This window comes from Ascaphus truei, chromosome 1 (assembly GCF_040206685.1).
Source record: "Ascaphus truei isolate aAscTru1 chromosome 1, aAscTru1.hap1, whole genome shotgun sequence".
In the NCBI taxonomy this organism is placed as follows: Eukaryota; Metazoa; Chordata; class Amphibia; order Anura; family Ascaphidae; genus Ascaphus; species Ascaphus truei.
In genome coordinates this window covers 549,896,088-549,912,255 of record NC_134483.1, presented here as the reverse complement: position 1 = coordinate 549,912,255, position 16,168 = coordinate 549,896,088, and the positions used below count along the sequence as shown (strand labels likewise).

Sequence of the window (16,168 nt, the reverse complement as noted above, 5' to 3'; positions counted from 1 at the left end):
GAGTAGTCCGCCAATTGTAGTAGGGACACAGGATCAGGTTTCTGGGGTACATACCCAGCATTGATCTCTAACAGTGCAGCGCCTCCATCTGCCGCAGGCTCCGGGTGAATAGAGACTATCTTCTACAGTAGAAATACTCCCTCTCCTCCCAGTAAGATCACGCACCAGGCAGGAGGTATATAAACAGGAACGGCTTTATTTGGGTCAGCACCCACAAACACGGCAGTGGCCTGCGCAATTAGAGTCTCTGAGTTGGCTACCCAGCTGTAGGATGGTCCCTGGACAACCACTACGGGTCACGGGCCCCCGCAGCTGTCCTGGCTCTTCCCTATCCCTCTAGCAGAGGCAGAGGTAAGGTCCACGCTCACTCTCCCCCGAGGGGAAGAGGACCAGAGAAGGCCCAATACTCAGGCTCCCTGCTGTATGACCTGCCTCGCTCGGTGGGGAGAGGCACTACTAAATTTGGGGGCAATCACCCTTAAATACAGCCAGGAGGAGGGCACCAGGTCTGATCCAGGATTGGATATACTCAGGCCTAATTCCACCTCCTCCCCCTGTCACTCAAGAGTACTGCAGGGAGTGGGGAAAACCCATGATTACTACTGGCAGGCCTGCTCTTACCAAGGCTTAATGCCAGTGTGGGCAGACTGGTAGCCAGAAAACCAGTCCTCGCTACACTAATGAGGAATATTACAATCATTAATTTTCCAAAATATTCTCTATTGCTACTACTATCATCCCACCAGGAACATATAGGAGGGATATACTGCCTAAAATAGCATACAGGGTGTAGAACTATATGTATGTACAGTAAAATGCATGTGCAGCCATGGCTAGTCTGGCTATCCTTCTGCCCCCTGTCATGTAGCTGCAGGCTGTGGCAGGCCCCCATCTTGGGTTTACCCCTCTTCATGCCGGTGGGACTTGGCCTGTTTGCAGACCTTGAGCCCTCCCCTTCTGCACTAAGGATGAGGCAACTCTGAAGTTTAGGTAGTCTAGTTCTATTCTGGAGAGTATAGACAGCTAGCAGAAGAGAGAGCACAAGGGAGTGGAGTGTGCTGTCTCACCCTGTGGGGTGGGACTACATCACAGTCCCCTAGTGGGCTGTGAGAAGGCCTGAGAGAACATATCTTTATAGAGACCATCCAAAGGCTGGGACTGATCAGAGTATTCGCAGTGGATGCTCATAGAGTCCCCTGTTCAGGCAGTGTTAGGCCCAATCCAGGGTTTTCCCCACCAGCAAGCAGCTCCCTTGAGTGACAAGGGGGGAGGCGGGCTAAGGCCTGTGTTCTGCCCAATAAAAGGCTCAGACCTCGGACCCCCTCGGTACTTAAGGGGCGACACTACCAAATTGTTTCAGTTGTCTCTCCCCCTTGAGAGAGACTGGTCTCACAGCAGAGGTGTTCAGGGCTCTGGCTCCTTCCGTCCCCTCCCCTAGGGGAGTGGGAGTGAGTACCATACCCCTTACTCTACTAGGGAGTAAGGGAAGAGCACGGACCACCCTTGGTTCCCAGGGCTGGGGATGCGAGTCCAGGGACCATCTGGAGGCCTAGTGTGTGTGCGGTGTATCCATCCAGTGTATGCTGCAGAGAATAAAATGTTCCTGTTTATGAAAATATACTTCTGCTGGGGGAAGAGGAGAGCGTTCTACCGCTAGGGCTGCTTCCAGAAGTACTGGAGCCTGCGGTAGATGGAGGCGCTGACACCAACGTGAGAAAGACCCAGCTATGACCCCTAAAGCCTGTCCTGTTGTCCCCAACATTAATCGTCGGAACCTCCGAGCTTTCTGTAAACCAGCAGGTAAACAGTACTACACACCTTTTAAAGGTTGCACAGCCTTACCTTAATAAAACCCGCTCAGCCCGATACCTGACTGGAGTAACCCCCTGAACCCCTATAATGGCTTCAGGGTACCTGGGCATTACTTGGGCAGTGTCCCTTTATCCTAGGGAGTCCTGTGCCTCATTTTACCTTTTCCTGGTTTATGCTGAAGCAGGACGTCCTAGTGGCGAGTCGCAAGAACGTTTTAAGGATGGATCTGACCAAAGCACTGGGCTTCGATGTATCCGAGAATCTTACTTGATTTCCAGATACATTTCTGGGGTAACTCATAACTTGGGAACCCCGATACCTAGCCACAATCTGTAACAACTTTCTCCGGCAAACCCACCCTGAAACTTACCTCCTGAAAATCTCCCGGTCCCAGCACCTCTGGAAAAGGTAAAACATAAAAAAAGGGCAATTGTCGCATATTTTGCACACAGTCACAGTAATGCATACACAGTGCCCGGGCACAAGAGCTGACACTATAGGACCCCAAAACACGGATCAGGGGTAACCAAGTGGGCGTGACCCTTATTATAACCCTGGTTAACACTTTCACCGCCACAACCATTTCACCTAGGAAAGTCTAGTTTTGTAGCCAAAACCCCCCAGTAACTGACATTTTATAGAACTAGTTAGGAGGGCTTTTCCTGGAACCAGGGTCACGAATGATGTATGAATAGTTCCAGTAAGCTTAACTCGTGTCTCACCTATTCCAAAGCACAAACAAGTCCTTTAGTCTTTCTTAGTTTTATTGATGAAAAATCACAGGAAGAAGGGTACTTGCAGATGTAGTGTAGGTAGAGAGTGCTTCTCTGTCTGATGTGCAGTGTATCAAGGATAAAGCAGTGTAAAACAGAAAGGCCTTGCTGGGGTAAATAGCAGGCAAGTACTCACTCAGAGTCCAGGGTGAAAAGGAAGTGAGGAGCAAGGGTCACACTAGATGGGAAGTGGGACTATACTAACTGTCAGCAAGGACAGGGGGGTAGGAATAGCCCACTCTCAGCTAGGAGAATATGAGCTGCAGGCAACCAACACAGGCTGTGTAACAACATGTAGCAATAATGTTGCATTTTACATGCAGGAAGCTGCTGGGACAGGGGAAATAGCAGCCAGCCAAACTAGGGAGAAAGGAATCCCATAAACTGTAAAGGGGAACAGAGGAATATGGAATCTGGTTCCAGGACAGGGCTCATATCCCCTAAATAAAATATTCTGAAAAGAGATGATACATATGGCTGTAGATTTGTAATTAGCCCCTACAGGAATTACATTTTCTGCACTCTACTTGGGCAGTGGCTTTTATTTATTGTTGACAATGTGGCAGGATTCAGTATCATTTTTACACAGTTATTATGCTTGTTTTTTTTCTTGTTTTTATTACTCTGTTTCATTTTGTTCTTGTTCATTTTTTTAATTGATTAAAGTTGTCTGCATTGAATGTTTACATCATCGACCCGGCTCGACCAATGGGGACTGACATTGCGTCAGCGTGACTCAACCAAGTCGGCTTAACCTTTATTATTGAGCCTGGTTACCCACTCAATGTCACAACACACACACACACACACACACACACACACACACACACACACACACACACACACACACACACACACACACACACACACACACACACACACACACACACACACACACACACACACACACACTCTCCTACCCATACACACACACACACACACACACACACACACACACACACACACACTCTCCTACCCATACACACACACACACACTCTTTCCTACCCATACACACACACACACACACACACACACACACACACACACACACACTCTCCTACCCATACACACACACACACACACACTCTCTCCTACACACACACACACACACACACACACACACACACACACACACACACACACACACACACACACACACACACACACACACACACACACACACACACACACACACACACACACACACACACACTCTCTCTCTCCTACTCATACACACACACACACACACACTTTAAGGGAGCCGGTGCGGAGAACCCGCACTGATGCTTCCTCTCCCTCCTGGGAGAGGAAAGAGCAGTGACCTAGTGGCTGCTGTTGCTGATGCCAGGTCACTGCTGTGTGGGGGTTGACCCGCGCTGCCGGGCCTGGAACAGCTGGGAGGGTTCTCCCAGCTCTCCCCACCTGGCGGCTGCGGAACCCCCGGAGGGGTGCTCGCGGAACCCCGGAGGAGTGCTCGCGGAACCCCGGAGGAGTGCTCGCGGAACCCCGGAGGAGTGCTCGCGGAACCCCGGAGTTCTCGCGGAACCCCGGAGTGCTCGCGGAACCCCGGAGGAGTGCTCGCGGAACCCCGGAGGGGTGCTCGCGGAACCCCGGAGGAGTGCTCGCGGAACCCCGGAGGGGTGCTCGCGGAACCCCAGAGGAGTGCTCGCGGAACACCGGAGGGGTGCTCGCGGAACCCTGGTTGAAAATCACTGTTCTATACTATCTCCTTCCACTGTAGGATTTGAGTGCTCTCCTCAGTGGGGATTTCTTTCCCATTTAGTTCGTAAATCCCAGTGCCTTGCAGTGACCCTAATGAAAGGGACAGCAGCGCCGGGCTTAACCTTTATTTTAACCGTCCTGCTGCCTCTTTCGTCACAATATGGTCCTCGTAATGTGTGTCTCTCTCTCTCCCCACGTCTGTGTGTGTGTCTCCCCCCCAGGTCTGTGTGTGTCTCCCCCCCATGTCTGTTTGTGTGTGTCTCTCTCCCCCCAGGTGTGTATGTGTCTCCCACCCGGTGTGTGTGTCCCTCTCCCCCCAAGTCTGTGTCCCTCTCCCCCCAGGTCTGTGTCCCTCTCCCCCAGGCGTCCGTCCGTCTGTCCAAACCCTACCTGTCATTGGAGCAGGGGGCGTCCATCTTTGGCCCTGGTAGCAGACAGAACTCACCAACTAACCCCGCCCACCTCTGCTGCTAACCCCGCCCTCCCCTGCTGCTAAACCCACCCTCCCCTGCTGCTGACCCCGCCCTCCCCTGCTGCTGACCCCGCCCTCCCCTGCTGCTAACCCCACAATCCTCTGCTGCTAACCCCGCACCCACCCTCTGCTACTAACCCAACCTCCACCCTCCTCTGCTGCTAACCCCGCCCCCACCCGCCTCTGCTGCTAACTCCGCCTCCACCCACCTCTGCTGCTAACCCCGCCTCCAACTGGCTCTGCTGCTAACCCCGCCTCCACCCTCCTCTGCTGCTAACTCCGCCCCCACCCGCCTCTGCTGCTAACCCCGCCTCCACCCTCCTCTGCTGCTAACTCCGCCCCCACCCGCCTCTGCTGCTAACCACGGCCCCATCCGCCTCTGCTGCTAACCCCGCCCCCACCCACCTCTGCTGCTAACCCCGCCCCCAACCGCCTCTGCTGCTAACCCCGCCTCCACCCTCCTCTGCTGCTAATCCCTCCCCCACCCTGCTATGCTGCTAACCCCGCCTCCACCCTCCTCTGCTGCTAACCCCGCCTCTGCTGCTAACCCCGCCCCCACCCTCCTCTGCTGCTAACCCCGCCTCTGCTGCTAACCCCACCTCCACCAACCTCTGCTGCTAACCCTGCCCCCACCCGCCTCTGCTGCTAACCCTGCCCCCACCCTCCTCTGCTGCTAACCCCACCCAAACCCACCTCTGCTTCTAACCCCGCCTCCACCCGCCTCTGCTGCTAACCCCACCTCCACCCGCCTCTGCTGCTAACCCCGCCCCCACCCGCCTCTGCTGCTAACCCCACCTCCACCCGCCTCTGCTGCTAACCCCACCCCCAACCGCCTCTGCTGCTAACCCCACCTCCACCCGCCTCTGCTGCTAACCCCGCCTCCACCCGCCTCTGCTGCTAACGCCACCTCCACCCGCCTCTGCTGCTAACCCCGCCCCCACCCACCTCTGCTGCTAACCCCGCCTCCACCCGCCTCTGCTGCTAACCCCACCTCCACCCGCCTCTGCTGCTAACCCCGCCCCCACCCGCCTCTGCTGCTAACCCCACCTCCACCCGCCTCTGCTGCTAACCCCGCCCCCAACCGCCTCTGCTGCTAACCCCACCTCCACCCGCCTCTGCTGCTAACCCCGCCCCCACCCGCCTCTGCTGCTAACCCCGTTCTGTTTTTCGAGCTGTACTATGTTGCAATATACATGTTCCTGATATTTTCCTCTAAAATGAAGGGACCTCACATGTCAAGGAGACAGCAGGCTGGGCTTAATCTTTATTTACTGAGGGAGCACGGCCTAATCCGTTACAGGGGCTATTACATTTTTAAATGATGATTTTGATATTTTTATCATCAAAAGACATGTATGAACTTGTCTTCATTTGTTATTGTCGTACAAATCTGCTGTTGAATCACTGATAAACGTGTTTATTTTCGGTTACGTGAATTAGTTAATTCTACTAGGGATTTACTATTGGTTGGTGCTTGGATTCTGGTATATCAAGGAATAACTCTGAATCTCTATTAGTTACTATGAAAATATAAAAGAAAGTACATACAGGGTCTGGGGTTTAACAACTGTTTGAAAATCAGGCAAAGTGTTTATTTTTTGTATTAAGCTAAAATGATTACAGTTTTACCCACTCCGCATCTCTTTTCACTCTCCGTTAAGATGATCGTTCAGAATGAAAAAATTCTTGGGCTACACAAAGTCTGTCCTAACTATATAAGCTTAGGGTCGAATAGGATCAGTTGGAAATTGGGCAAAGTATTTATTTTTCATTAAGCTAAACATAATACGTTTTTACAAACTCTACGTCTTTACTTTCTCTTAAAGGTGATGATTAAAGTTTTGACCACGAACCCATATTTAATTTGAATCTACACCATTAAGTAGATTTCATTAATCCCCCTCCAGCGAGGGAACACACCTTACAACCCAGTCACGCGACGGTGCCATACGGACTGGCACCACATAATGAATATGGACCTTAACCCTTTGAGTGCCAAATAGGACCCTCTAGCACCTACGATCATGTGATCATAAGATTGCTAAATCACCGATGACGGAACAGAAGGGGAACAGTCCTCTTCTTCAATTCCACTTAAAGCAGCACGTTTTCCCTTTAATATGTGCATCAATACAATCCATACAATAAGTAACAAGCCACGTTGCCGAACGATCGGCGAAGATTCGCCTCGGGGGTTCACTAACTGGCCGTCAGTGCCGCAGAAGAAGACCAAAGATGCAAAGTTCTGTGGGAAGATTATGTGACCAGGCAGTCACTAGATACAAGTGGTCCACTGCTATAGAGAGGGTGGGGCTCAAAAAAGGGGTGCGGCAGTGCCTGTTTCAGAAGAGGAAGGGGATGTGACTTTGTAAATGGTCGCTATAGAAACAAAAAATGCTTGTTACATTATAATACATAAAAAATGTCAGAGTTGTTTTTTTTTTTTTTTTAAATGCTACAAGTATTTTCTCATAGTACAGAACTGATTTATGCATTAAAAAAAACACATGTATGATATTGCTTGGTCTGCAGCTTTTAGGACATACAGATGCAACTGTCAGTTTTGGCTCAGCATCTGAGGAAAATCCACAAGCATCTCACAAACACTCTGCAGCATAGTCCATCTACGTTGTTATGGCCCATCGGATTAACTCAGCGGGGTCCCTGCATTTCAATGGGACTCACAGCCTGGTAGGATTCACACAGTGCGAGTTCCATTCAAACGCAGAGACCCCCGCTGTGTTAATCCGATGGGCCATTACAGCATCTATGGACTATGCTGAGGATTTCCCCCGACATGTTCCTGGAATTCCTTTGAATCTTTGCTAAATTTACAGTTTCTTCTGTAGCTGCTACGTTATGGAGCCTGTGGAGTGCCACACCCCATGAAGTAGTAACTATATTCATAGGGCACCAAAAGGGTTAATGTATTACATTTTCTGAGAGTAAAATCCATGACACTTGCAGTGACCTTTTGAGTGGTATGTATTTCTGTGTGGAGTCTGATATTTAACTAGCTCTAAACTCTGGCTAAAGTATTTCTCACATTTAGAACAAGCAAATGGTCATTCAGAGCACGGAATGTGCTTCTCTTCTGTGTGAATTCTCTGATGTCGAACAAGATTTGATTTCTCGATAAAACATTTCCCACATTCAGAGCAAATAAATGGTTTCTCTCCTGTGTGAATTCTCTGATGTGCAACAAGATGTGACTTCCTGCTAAAACATTTCCCACATTCAGAGCAAATAAAAGGTTTCTCTCCTGTGTGGATCCTCCAATGACTAATAAGATGACTATTGGTACTACAGGATATTTTACATACAGAACAAGGAAACAGCTTCTCTCCTGAGTGAATTCTCTGATGTTGAACAAGATTCGAGTTCCTGGTAAAACATTTCCCACATTCTGAGCAAACAAACGGTTTCTCTCCTGAGTGAATTCTCTGATGTTGAAGAAGATACGAGTTATTAGTAAAACATTTCCCACATTCAGAACAAGGAAATAGATCATCTCCTGTGTGAATTCTCTGATGTCTAACAAGTGTTTCTTTATAGACAAAGTGTTTCCCACATTCAGAGCAACCAAACTTGTCTCCCATGTGAATTCTCCTATGTCTAACAAGATCTGAGTTACTAGTAAAGTATTTCTGACATTCAGAGCAATTATACAGTGTTTCTGTGGTGTGTTTGCTTTGGTGAATTGTATAATCTGTTTCATTATTAAAGTCTTTACCACATTCACTGCACTTATACGTCATTACTGACAAGTTCTTGTGAGTTTTCTGTGCATTAGCGTTGCCTTTGTCACGCTCCTTAATATGAGTAGCTGCATATTCTGTCCCTGAATGTTCTCTGAGAGTATAAATGTGGGAAGCTGTGAGATTTCCTTCTTCACATGAAGTCGATTCCTTAGCCATAATTCTCATATTGTTTCCATGTCTTTTGCTTGGGTTATTTTGCCTCACGCAATTTTTTTCCTGATCACTTGTAATAATACTGTTATCTTCATTTAAACCATTCGGAGAGCAAGGAGGGGGGGTAAACCCTGCAGGTGTATTTCTGCTCACGGATCCATCTGTTAGAAAGAAATGCACAGTGAGCAAATAAGTTAATTAATAAATGTAACATTTCAAGTTCAACGTTTCAATTGGTATAAAATACACGTCCGATTGCAATAGGGATGTAAGCTAAAAAATTACTGTGCTAAAGTACAAAGGGGTTAACATACCTTTCATATACTGTAGCTATTTTCTGCAACCCTATTGAAAACAGTTCTGGTAACTTAATGTTGTACTTCTTTCTGGAACACACAGGGTTAAGTTAGCTGCTCTGAAACTGTGACAGTGGTAAAGGGAGCACACGCCTGGTACAGATGTAGAGGTTATTGCACAGGTTAAAGTAAGGAGATGCGTTAACGCTGGTGTGTTATTTCACAGTAGTGCTATTCAAAACTTTGGTAAATGAGATAATACGTTATTTAACTCATTATTTTTTGCGTTAATGGTGTAATAACGTCGGCTATATCTGTATGTGGAATAACACCAGGAGTACTCAGGTGACATTGAAAGACAGATTAGAGAAACCGAGACAGAGTTAGTGGGATCCTCAAAAATATCCAGTCTTGAGGTCCTAACTATAAACGCACCAGCTCGTGACAGAGATGAACCTCTGATCGTCCTGCTCTGTAACTTGTTCCTGTCACAAACCTCACATGATATTTTTTTATTAAAATTGCAAAATACAAAGAATACAGAGTGTAACCGAGCTTCTGTTTGTTGGATCCCCACAGGACTGACATCCCTATTACAATGAGAGAAACCTCCTCTTACCCAGTGAGCTGAGGTTCTGGTTATTCTCCATCACATCCTTGTAAGACCCCCTGTGTCCTTCTAAATACTCCCATTCCTCCATGGAGAAATAGACAGCAACATCATCATACTTTATAGGCACCTGAAACACAGAGAATCCCCACTCAGTATCCAGATATAATAACTGGTCCTGTAAGAATCTTTTACTTATGGAAAGCCAGGTGAGCAAGGGAGAGAGGAAAATACAGATACATGGAACAAAGTTTGTACAAGACCAGGCTGAATGAAGACATAAAGACGGTAAAATGTAACAGTGCCCAGCAGCCCTCACCTCTCCGGTCAGCAGGTGAATGATCTTGTTGGTGAGTTCCAGGATCTTCTCAGACATCAGCTTCTTGTCATTGCTTCTCTCATGTATCAGGGAGTTAGTTGGATGATCCATGACGGGTCTCTGGGTCCTGCAGAATCCTTCTGGCACACAGGGACTGCTGCTGTCTGTGACACGCTCACCATGCTTCTTCACAACTATACAATCCTACATACAGAGACACAGTAATAAATATCCCTGTGCAGAGTAAGAGACACACGTGGATGTGTCATATTCCTGCAGATTTGCTGCTTATCAGTGATAGGGACAAATCTCGTGTCACCAGCTCTATACTCACGTAATCTATTCAGTGGCCTCCCCACCAATTCTGTCTATTGTATCACTGACTTTACTGCACCACACTCACTGACCCCACTGTGCCAATATGAGCACAAAGACCATGGATTGTACAAACATCACATTACATATAATATGTAATTAGAGGACTTGTGACATTCTGTGGCAATTACAGAATAATGTAACTGGCACAATAGATCCATTGTAGAATATATAAAATATATGTAGAGAGCCGAGGATCTCTCTTTCCACAATCATGTATTTTCCTGAACCCAAGTACATTAAATCACAGGATTCCTCCCCTCTGTCCATGACCATCCTTCTCTGACACTATCTGACTCTGCTTCTGCTGCCCAATCATGTCCTTATGTGACCCGGAGCTCTCCCCGTACCCGAACATCCTGCCTGTTCCTGGGCTCTCCCTGTACCCAAACATCCTGCCTGCGCCTGGGCTCTCCCCGTACCCAAACATCCTGCCTGCGCCTGGGCTCTCCCCGTACCCAAACATCCTGCCTGCGCCTGGGCTCTCCCCGTACCCAAACATCCTGCCTGCGCCTGGGCTCTCCCCGTACCCGAACATCCTGCCTGTTCCTGGGCTCTCCCTGTACCCAAACATCCTGCCTGCGCCTGGGCTCTCCCCGTACCCAAACATCCTGCCTGCGCCTGGGCTCTTGCTTTGTCTAATTACATCTGTCCCTGGACATTGCTTCACAAGTATCTCCCATATTAATGCTCTGCGGGTCCCGGCTGTAGTGGGAGAGATAGGAGTGATGTTATTATGACAGTCACCAGCAGCTCTCACCTCTCCGGTCAGCAGGTAGATAATCTCCAGGGTGTGATCCAAGATCTTCTCAGCCATCGGCTTTTTGTCCTTGTTCATTATCAGTGAGTTAGTCAGATGCTCCAAGAATGGGTCTGGTCCGTGTGGAAGTGTCTCACCCCGTGGTGACCTCTGCAGTTACTGGAATATATTGTACTTGTATTTCACAGCAATATCATCCTACACATGGGGAGAGAGAGAGGGATGTATATATCACCCTGCAGGGACAGAAAAGGATACAATGGGATAAGAGTCCCCCTTTCTGTGTCACCCTGCAGTGGGAGGGACAGATGTGAGGGGCTGTGTATCCTGTCTGTGTCACCCTACAGTGGGAGGGACAGATGTGAGGGGCTGTGTGTCCTGTCTGTGTCACCCTGCAGTGGGAGGGACAGATGTGAGGGGCCGAGTGTCCTGTCTGTGTCACCCTGCAGTGGGAGGGACAGATGTGAGGGGCCGTGTGTCCTGTCTGTGTTAGGGGGTGGTGACTTATATAATTCCACCTCCCGCTATGCCCCAATACCTCCTGACGAAGCGCTGTATTGCGCGAAATGCGTTGAGGGTTTGCTCAGTAGTTTGGTATACACTTCGGTCTAGGAGTGTAATACCAGCACGGTAGAGGCACCCGTTTTTGTGTAATTTCTGTAATTCCACGTCACGCCAGCTATTGTTATTGCTATTGCCCTAGCTGGCGAGTGCCCGCCCACCACTCTTGAGTGGATAGACTTCCGGTTCCGGGTCAGGAACCCTGCGGGGATTTGCAGTAGGAGATTACGGTCTGGGCAGGTGTTTGACGGCGCTGACTACAGACACTTGTGGAAGCTCCATCGTGCACGCAGTTTTACCTCATTGTAAGTTATATTATACAGTGTACTAACCAATAAATTGACTATTATTTAACTCTGGAATTTCTTCTTCTCTGCGCTCCAACCCTTTTTTTGTAAACTCTGCACAAGAGACTGCAGCGGAACTTAATCAAGAAGAAACAGAAGAAAGTACAACGCCTCTCTCAGTATGACTGCAGACCATGGACACAACATAAGGGATTTCAAACCCACAAAAAGCAGGACAACTATTTAGAACTAGAAACCAGAACTGACTCTTCAAGACAGATACACAACCTCAACCCAGAAGAGCCCACAGCCTGCCAGGGAGTTATAAACCTGTCTGATTATAAACTCTCTAAACCTGAGATCTTCTTTCTCTCCAAGGGACTAACATTCTGCCCCACCACCAAACTGGACCAAATCCAATTATTCTCAGACCTACAGTAGAAGAATTCTTCAGGAGACTACGACTGAAAGAAAACTTCCACAAAAAAGAGAGTACCCCCATAATGACAGAGAACAACAAGAAGAAGAAGAACACCTATTTCACACCACCAACAGGACGCAACATCATACTTGACAGCTACATACAGAGCTTAAGATCACAAGTTTCCTCACTAGCATCAACACAGCAGAAAAAAACTATGTACAACCTATCCCCCATGGAGAGATCTGCTATCAAGGAACTGCGAAACAACCACAACACCACCATCAAACCAGCAGATAAAGGAGGCGCAGTGGTGCTTATGAACACAAATAAATACATAGAAGAAGGCAATAGACAACTCACAGGCAACACCTACTACAAGAAACTCACGCATCATCCAACCCAGGAATATACAAAGCAACTCACGAATCTCATTCAAACATTCCCCAACCACCTGCAACCACAATTGAAGCAACTAATACCTGACAACCCAGGAGTTGGGATCTTCTACATGCTTCCCAAAAACCACAAACCAGGAAACCCCGGCAGACCAATTATAAGAGGTATGGATACACTCACGGAACAAATATCAGGCTTAGTGGAGAATATCCTCAAACCTTTAGTCAGAAGCACCAACAGCTTCATACAAGATACCACAGATTTTCTCAATAATCTTAACAACATCAACCAACTACCATCCAACACACTGCTAGTTACCATGGATGTAGAATCCCTTTACAGCAACATCCCCCACAAGGATGGTATTGAGGCATGTCTGCATTTCCTAACAACATCTCCCCTGGATCAGAAATACAGCGCTGATGTAATTACCAAACTGATAGAATACATCCTCACACACAACTACTTCAGCTTCAACAAGGAAATGTACCTACAACTAATGGGGACTGCAATGGGTACCAAGATGGCACCGCAATATGCCAATCTTTTCATGGCAAATCTTGAACAAAGATTCCTAACTACATGCCTCCACAAACCCTACAAATACTACAGATACATTGATGACCTGTTTATAATATGGACAGAGAGTGAAGGAAACCTAAAACAATTCCACGAGTCCCTGAACTCAATCCATCCATCAATTAAACTCAAAATGGATTATTCGGCAAACCTAGTAAACTTTCTAGATAAAACAGTAACACTGAAAGATGGCAAACTACACACATCTGTATACAAGAAACCAACTGACAGATGCAGTTACCTCCACAACTCCAGCTTCCATCCCACTCATACAAAGCAAGGTATCATACACAGCCAGGCTATAAGATACCACCGCATATGCTCTGACACTGAAGACAGAAACAGGCATCTCACAACCCTGACCGAATCGTTCAGACAGAAGGGATACAAACCAAAGACCATTGCCAAAACTATTACATCTGCACTAAATGCCCCACGAGAACACCTGCTACAATACAGACAGAGAGAACCTACCACACGCATACCACTAGTGACCACATACAACCCTACCCTAGAGGGTATACGAAAAATAATCAAAGATCTGCAACCCATGCTGACAGAGGATGCGAAATTAAAAGAAATCTTTCCCGAACCTCCCATTCTTGCGTTCCGGCAACCACCAAACCTCAAGCAGAAATTAGTCAGCAGAAAACTTCACAACGATTTTAAAGACATGGATAATGGCACAAAACCGTGCAGCAACACACGCTGCAAACTCTGCAAACATATTTGCCAAGATCCCACAGCCAGTCACAACCACGGAACACTCAATGTTAAAGGATCATACAGCTGCACATCCAGGAATATAGTGTATATGATTCAGTGCAACAAATGTGACCAAGGTTGCTACATTGGGGAAACCAGCCAAAAACTACAAGGAAAAATGAATATGCACAGACACTCTATACTCCATCACGAAGAAGGAAGATACTGCTCACCTGTGGGACATTACTTCTCACAATCAGATCATTCCATAAATGATTTAAAAATCAAAATCCTCAATGGAATGTTTAAAAGCACCCAAGAACAGAAAACATTTGAACTCAGAATGATAAGACTCTTTGACACCAAAACCAAAGGACTTAATGCGGACATGGGGTTTCTAACACCCTATCAAAATTGCTTGTAATTATCCTGCTTGCCCCTATTCTTATCCACACTTTCTCTCCCCCCCAGTATCCCTCCCCCTCCCCACCTTTCTTTGACACCGTTCCCTGGCTTCAAACACTTAACACCCTACCTTATCTACAGTAAATATCTTTTTTTTCCCCTCTCTCCACACTGTTTTAGCCATTGAATCCTTTGTATATCAGTATAGCTTGATCTGAAGAAGAGAGGATAACTGTCGAAAGCTTGTCCTATGACATAAATTGTTAGTCCAATAAAAAAGGTATCACCTAATACTGTAGAACTCATTTATTCTGCACTATCGCAACTGGACTAGCACAGCTATTTTCTGCTTTATATATATATATATATATATCTCACTTCCTCCCTGCATTACTTATATGATAGGTATATATCTATATCACTTCCTCCCTGCATTACTTATATAATAGGTATATATCTATATCACTTCCTCCCTGCATTACTTATTTAATAGGTATAGATCTATATCACTTCCTCCCTGCATTAGTGTGGGGTTGTATATATATGATAGAGATATATCACTTCCTCCCTGCATTACTGTGGGGCTGTATATATATGATATAGATAGAGATATATCACTTCCTCCCTGCATTACTGTGGGGGTGTATATATATAATAGATATAGATATATATCACTTCCTCCCTGCATTACTGTGGGGGTGTATATATATAATAGATATAGATATATATCACTTCCTCCCTGCATTACTGTGGGGGTATATATATGATAGAGATAGAGATATATCACTTCCTCCCTGCATTACTGTGGGGGTATATATATGATAGATATATTACTTCCTCCCTGCATTACTGTGGGGGTATATATATGATAGATATAGATGTATATCACTTCCTCCCTGCATTACTGTGGGGGTGTATATATATAATAGATATAGATGTATATCACTTCCTCCCTGCATTACTGTGGGGGTGTATATATATAATAGATATAGATGTATATCACTTCCTCCCTGCATTACTGTGGGGCTGTATATATATGATAGAGATAGAGATATATCACTTCCTCCCTGCATTACTGTGGGGCTGTATATATATGATAGATAGATCACTTCCTCCCTGCATTACTGTGGGGCTGTATATATATGATAGATATAGCAATATATCACATCCTACCTGAATTACTGAGGGAGCCCGTGCGCTGATTAGTTTTAACAGGCTACGTAACGCTATCTCCGCCGCAGGGGCTTCTGGGAGTTGTAGTCCTGCTGCGGGCTGTGCTGGGGAAATAAATGACACGGTCTGAGCTGCAGGAGAAAAAGTGTTAAAGCTTTTACTTTTTTACATCAGCCAAGACGTCTCCTGACGCTGCGTTCCACCGCCTGCCCCGTGACACGCAAGCCCTGCGTTCCACCGCCTGCCCTGTGACACGCAAGCCCTGCGTTCCACCGCCTGCCCTGTGACACGCAAGCCCTGCGTTCCACCGCCTGCCCTGTGACACACATGCCCTGCGGTCCACCGCCTGCCTTGTGACACGCAAGCTCTGCGTTCCACCGCCTGCCATGTGACACGCAAGCCCTACAGCCGGGGACAGCCCGCACCGCCGGAAATTACGTGACGTCACTTTCGGAAATTAGCCGCAGTCTTTTTGTGCATATAAATGTTATTTACCCAAAGCTTTTCCTTGTTATTTTCTGTACAAACTTATACCTGACGGATGAGTGGGATGGGGGGGATGAGTGGGATGCGGGGGATGAGTG

The 16,168-nt window shown here is 47.1% G+C and overlaps 1 protein-coding gene across 2 annotated transcripts in view; it reads right to left on the bottom strand.

Moving 5' to 3' along the window:
* LOC142468142 (uncharacterized) overlaps nucleotides 1-15,882 on the bottom strand; it is a 493,482-nt gene extending 477,600 nt beyond the window's left edge. The window contains exons 1-5 of one of the 2 annotated variants that reach the window (XM_075574331.1): nucleotides 15,585-15,880; nucleotides 11,055-11,252; nucleotides 9,920-10,123; nucleotides 9,610-9,730; nucleotides 5,985-8,855 (exon numbers count right to left, since the gene is read on the bottom strand). In XM_075574331.1, the coding sequence (XP_075430446.1) occupies nucleotides 7,846-8,855; nucleotides 9,610-9,730; nucleotides 9,920-10,123; nucleotides 11,055-11,132 (1,413 nt within the window). In that variant the 5' untranslated portion in view covers nucleotides 11,133-11,252; nucleotides 15,585-15,880 and the 3' untranslated portion in view covers nucleotides 5,985-7,845. Of the gene's footprint in view, nucleotides 1-5,984; nucleotides 8,856-9,609; nucleotides 9,731-9,919; nucleotides 10,124-11,054; nucleotides 11,253-15,584 lie in introns of those variants that run through there. The other variant, XM_075574328.1, reaches the window with a different exon arrangement.
* Nucleotides 15,883-16,168: the final 286 nt, after the last annotated feature.